The sequence below is a fragment of the Lissotriton helveticus genome, chromosome 2_1 (assembly GCF_964261635.1).
Source record: "Lissotriton helveticus chromosome 2_1, aLisHel1.1, whole genome shotgun sequence".
In the NCBI taxonomy this organism is placed as follows: domain Eukaryota; kingdom Metazoa; phylum Chordata; class Amphibia; order Caudata; family Salamandridae; genus Lissotriton; species Lissotriton helveticus.
Window position 1 is genome coordinate 250,818,710 of NC_136059.1, and position 6,000 is coordinate 250,824,709.

Genomic DNA, 6,000 nt, shown 5'->3' on the forward strand with positions numbered 1-6,000 from the left:
CAGTTCGTGAAGTGACTGAGTGTATATGTCTTCCCACGGTGTGTGACCGTTGCCAGTTATTGCATATTTACATGCTTTACAGCTGCCACATGTTTGATGTCCAGTGATGGGGGAGACCTAACTGGGATCTGGTGTCTGGTGCCGGTGTTGTTTCTAGAAATGAAGACACAACGTAATCTTTAACATTTTTAGCCTGCTTGAATGAGAGAGCATGGGGACTTCTGGTATTCCGATTTCTGGGCCAGTATTTTTTGATTACTTTATTTATTTCATGGCTCCTCGTATTAAAGGTGGTTACACAAATTAACTTGTCAATGTCTCTGTTTTTTGGTTTTACTTCGAGTAAGGTCTCTTGTGGTCTGTACCAGGCCCTTTTCCTGGCTCTTTTGAGGAGCCCCCTAGCTCATTTGCTTATGCATGGCCCATACACAGCGGATTCAGACCCAGGACCTCAAAGGGCAGTCTCCCTAGCCACTGCATGAATATATAAACACTCGAGTTCACATGATCGCCAACCCTAGCAATTTAGCAGCATGACGACAGGAGATTCCAGTACTAAATCCTGGACCCCCCTCTTTCAGGCGCTCGCCACGGTGGCCCCGCCCTTCATTATCTTCACACCGGCTTGTGTTGAGGATCCTAAATAAAGACTTACGGTAGGCTTAACCCTTTCCACAGCATCCTGTATGACATACAACACTCCAATAGAGTTTAGACGTGAGTTTTACCTTACCTGTTTTTTAGAAATTTTGCGTAGTCCACGCTGCAGGAGTTAGTCGGCCGACAATCTCCTCCTCAAAAGGTCAAGAACTGTCGAATGGTACACCTACTACCATTGAGGTGAACAAATAAGGTTTTCAATACTCTCCTCCTGGTTTTTAACACTGACACACACTAGGCCCTGACCACATTTCAATTTACATTCATAGGCTGTCCTACCATATTCCAGTCCTGATTAAGACCCGCTATTGATGCACATAAATCAGCGCATTCCATCTAGGGTCGAAACGTCGACGTTCTGTATGTATCCGTCTGCACAGAGTCCCAAGGAACCTAAGAAATAATGTATCCGCCTGAGACTACTGTAATGTACAGTGGATATTTTGAATGTACTGATTTGTGTAATTGTATGATTTGGTTTGTATTTGTTTAACCATTTTTAACACTCAGTCACCAGTCATGACTCACTCACTCAATGCATTCCTAGTCTATGTTTTGTCTTGTTTTGGACAGCTTGTTTAAATACAGTTTTGGAATTAATCCGCCAAAAGGCTAAATACTAAAGATTTACCTCTTCTTCCACTGTGGTCAGTGTTTTTGTTGTTGTTTTCTTGATATATTCTTTCTGGATATATCATTCATAAGCTATATTGTTCCTGTGTATGTATTCAATACGTCTTTCAATTCAATTGTATCCCCAACAGAACTAATTTTATTGTTTATTTCCCTCACCCTGGTTCTGAGGGTTACTGGGTTACCCCATTACTTCTAATGGCACCCAGATGCTAGCCTGCCTGAAGAGAGAGGGAAGGAACCTGCCAGCCCTGAAAGAGGATTGTTTTTTCACGGGGAACCCAAATCAGTGAGACCCTGGTGCTGATGGAGTCAGCCAGAATAAATAGAATGGAAAAGAGTGATCTCCATGCCCAGGTGTTGTCAGCAGACCATCTCCTATTCACGGGTACCATAGCATTCTAGCTGCCCACTGCCACTGCGCCATGGATTGTGGGTGTAGTTGGTCCTGTGCTGCTGTGACTCAAAAAACTATGATAACTGCTGACCTTTTACCGCTTTGACCCAAAGAACTGTGACCGTGGCTGATACTGCGCTGCTCTGTCTCAAAGAACTGTTACGGCTGCACTGCACTGCTACATCTCATCAAAAGACTGAAATTTACCCATGTGCCACTGGCCCTGAAGAGTCTAAGGCCTGGTCTGAGCCACTTTCACTGAAGAGTATAGTGCACTGAGGCGGGCCTGTGCGAAGCCTAGCACCCAGACGCTGTGACGAGATCGACCACTTGTGGCTACCTCGGCTCCACAATGCATGTTTTGCCAACTCCAAAGGCTCTCCATCATCTACTCCTGCTGCCGCTCTTCGGCCGCAACCTTGCTGCAGATGGAGGAAGCTGCGTTAGAACGGCAGTGTGTATGCTATCTGAGAAGTGGGAGAGGGGCTGCGTGCTACCACTGGCTGGCTGCCACCTAGGAGGGCTTACCGTGGTGAATGAAAGACTGCATTAGCTTTGAAAGACTAACACACTGACAATTCATGAGGGGGGTAATGTGCACCTGAGACTAAATTCACGCTTTTACCGGCAAGGAAGAGAGCCTCCATTACCAGAAAGTAGGGGAACTTAGGGTTGAGGAATAGCAGGGTCGATTTAGGTGCAGCTAGCCCAATCATCCAATTCATTAAATTGTCCTTGACCATTATTGCATGTATAGTATTTAGTTTTGATGGGTATTAATATGCTTTTCTTTTTAAAGTAAAGCACTGAGCTGGATAATCAGGTATTGGAGTAGCTGCGCGCGGAACAAGTTGTGTTTTATTCATTCATTCATTATTGTGCTGTTGTGTGATTGTTGAGTTCTGAGCTCAAGCACGCCCCACCACCTCCCTGAGAAACCTGTGACTGCTCGCCATCGCTACCACTGAGCGTCAAGCATTGAAGGGGTTGTTCTTAGCCCAGTTTGCATAGGCACAGTAGGGGGGCTCAGGACAGGCAAATTATCCCAAATCCTACCGTTGAGGACCAGTTACCAGTGCCCATGTTTTAAAAAAAATATTCTAGTCCTTTTTAGTTTCTGTATCTTTCAGTGATTTACATTTCATTCAAAACATTTATTTGAGAGACATCCAGAAGTGCCTTCATTCTTGAGAAGCTACAGTAATAGTAATAATGATGATGATGATGATGGAGTGCGTTCCTACCTCTACCAGCTAAATCTCCAGAGGGTGCAGTAATAACACACTCAGTGATATTAGTCAGTGACATGTTTATTCTTCTTAAAATGCATGAAGGAATCAGTGGTGGCTGCTACCGCATGGGGGTGTGGAGGTCGGAGGAGGGGGTGGGAAGAAATAAATAAAAGCACTTACCTGGGTACGTGCCCTCCTCTCCTCCATCCTCTTCTACCGGCAGCACGGAAGCACACAAGCTCCCAGACTCCCCTGGCCAATCACAATGCTGCTGTCACCAGCATGAATTGTGATTGGTCTGAGCACCGTGGCTCGGCGCTCAGACAGGAATTGGCATCCTGTGCATGGTCTTCATCTGGCCTTGCAATACAGTCGGGTGGAGAATGCGCACTTAAGTGCCCAACCCTCCTCCCCCTGCTTTGACCAGCCCATCCCCGCCCCGCCCTCCAACCAACTGAGCCAGTACGGAAAAATAAAATGATAATAATATTGCGTTATTATCATTTTTTAACTGCTCAGTGAGCAGTAGGGCGACCCTCCAACGCCCCTAGTAGGAATAATACGTTTGCCACTGAAATGTCACCTTTAAAGTAATTTAAAAAAAAAAAAATGTTTTTCTGATACCTGTTGCGTATGCTAGTCAGTGCTGCAGGATCCCTTTTAAACAGCGCGTTCTGTTGATTCACATCTTCTGAACAACTTCCATATTCACAATTAGGTGTGCGTGTGCTACTTAACCAGTTATGATTGTCAGTACATTACAGGAGTTTTATTGGTCAGTACTGCACTGATTTTCTTATTTTTGTTCTTAGGCAACAACGACTTACCTGTGATCAAACTGGACACGGTTACGACAGCAGACTTCCTGGAGGTGATCGCACACACCAAGCCATCTGCGAAGAGCTTGAGCCACAGATACGCAGCCTGGCAGAAGGAGTTTGAGTCGGTGTGAGGAGCCGGGTGTACCAAAGAACTGTCGTGAACTGATCATCTACCTCTGCTCGCCCAGCTTGAACATTTGTCCATCTACTTCTAGGAGTGGGGCCGATCAGGAAAGAAAAGATGCAGGAAAGAACCGGATTGGCTGTGCAATACCACATGACTTGCTGGGCAAACCATACATATGGACAGATGAGGGAATGAAAACTTTTTCTATTCAAACATCTTCTATGAGATGAAGATTAAACCTGAAATTTTGGATCATCAGAAAAAAACACAATTTACATGGTGTCTGTCTTTTTGGTACCATGTATTCCTGCAAGGTTTCTGCAGGCAAGGAGGTGAATTTCTCAGAAAAGCATCACAACAGTACTTCACCTCCCCTGCCCCAGCTCATACACCCTCAAACTGAATCCTCAACAAGTGCTGGTGTGGAATTAGTACTCTTGAAAGTGGTCAGGTTGAGAACTTTGGTAATTGAAGTCCTCTCCACTGGTGCGTTTTCCTTGCACTGGCAACTGTTGAGCCCCAAACATGTTTACTCATCCGAGATCGTTGACCAGGCTCTGTGCTCATCCATTTCTGGGCTTCTCTGCTGTGGCGAATCAATTGAAGTTATTGTGATCTTGTCCGAATGGTGCCTATGTATGAAACCAATACATGTTTGTCTGGAAATGGACCGAGGTCACCAGCTTGTTTCATATACGCTACCAAAAAAATGCCCTCGGACCACTAATTACCGGAGGGAGGGTCCAATTGGAAACCTGGAGCTGAAAGAGTTTTTAGGAGGCTGTGTGGCTGGGACGTCCTCCTAATCCACGAGATGTACGCTAGTATTTAGTTTCCATGGATTCACGAGTGATAACATTGATTTCAATGATTTTGGTACCTTTGTGCAATCCCAGACTTTTGTGGATAAATGTAAGAGCCAGAAAACCAGCTACCCATTCAGAGGTTAAGTAAAGGTTGGGAAGCATTAGCACACTTCCACTAGTGAAAACAATATGTTATTTCAACCAGTACATCTACCCATTTCACTGTGTTTCTCTGGTATAATAGGGTGAACAAGTCATAATTGAAAAAGATTGGAAAGTACAATCAAGAACTCCGTATCACCAGAATGATATCACTGGAGTAAGCAACATCATGTATCTTTTTACACTTGCCCTCTGACATCACAGGAAGTCATATCAGATAAGATTGTTACCCCTCATGACATAACTGAGTGTGATATCACATGACCTTTGGCCTGATGGCATCACAGGATTTGACATCACTGACGTATAAAAAAGAGCAAAGTAAAAAAAAAAACATAAGAATGCAATCAGATGTAAGTCTATCTTCATTATCATTCATATAATAGCGTGGATTCTGTCGCAATGTGCCAGGTGGCTGAGCCGAAACTCAAGTGACCAGTTGCACCCTCAAATGCCGAGACAGAGTTACACAGACATGAGTATAGTTTCATGTGCACAGGCTTGACCATCTTTTACCAGACACAGCTTCAAATGCCCAGGCTCTGCCTGAATGGTCCAGATAAAAATGGTATATGCTTAGGTTTTAAGTGTTCTGGGCAGCCTCATGGTGAGAAATCCAGTTTGCGAGGTCCAATGGCAATTAGTAATTACTGAACCCCAAATGCATCTTTGAGGGCTTTTAACCTCTGCTGTCCTAGGGCCATCACAGCATATAAACCCTCAAACTGGGGACCAAGTACCCAGTGGCGGCTGGCCTCAACAGGAAGGGCAAGGGTGGACGCACGCTTAAGCAAAATTAAAATAAATCAAAATAAACAGACACATTCAAATACCTGAAAACAGGACCTCCTGCTCCAGACCTGTCGGGCTGCAGCCCGGCCACCAGGAAACTCCCTTGACCAATCAGGGAGCTGCTCTCACCAGCATGAGAGCAGCACCCTGATTGGATTGAGTGTCCTCTCTCCCGGCTCCCAATGGCTCTGGAGGCTTGCACTTACTCTAATCCGGCTGATTTAAGACAGCTGGGTTAGAAGTTTCAAAGTGCGCATTTCTGGCTGGTTGTCGCAAGGCATGTGCACTTTGAAAAGAGCTGAGGCAACCCACCCTCCTGCCAGCCCCTGCTGCTTCCATTCAGCAGCATCCCCACCCCCGTCCTGATGCT

At 45.3% G+C, this 6,000-nt stretch overlaps 1 protein-coding gene across 1 annotated transcript in view; it reads left to right on the forward strand.

Annotated features, from left to right (window-relative positions):
• The window catches only part of KATNAL2 (katanin catalytic subunit A1 like 2), a 291,910-nt gene extending 286,954 nt beyond the window's left edge, over window positions 1-4,956 (forward strand). Inside the window, exon 16 of the mRNA XM_078677255.1 lies at window positions 3,735-4,956. Coding sequence (XP_078533381.1) covers window positions 3,735-3,874 — 140 coding nt within the window. The 3' untranslated portion in view covers window positions 3,875-4,956. The remainder of the gene's footprint in view (window positions 1-3,734) is intronic.
• The last annotated feature ends 1,044 nt before the right edge of the window (window positions 4,957-6,000 follow it).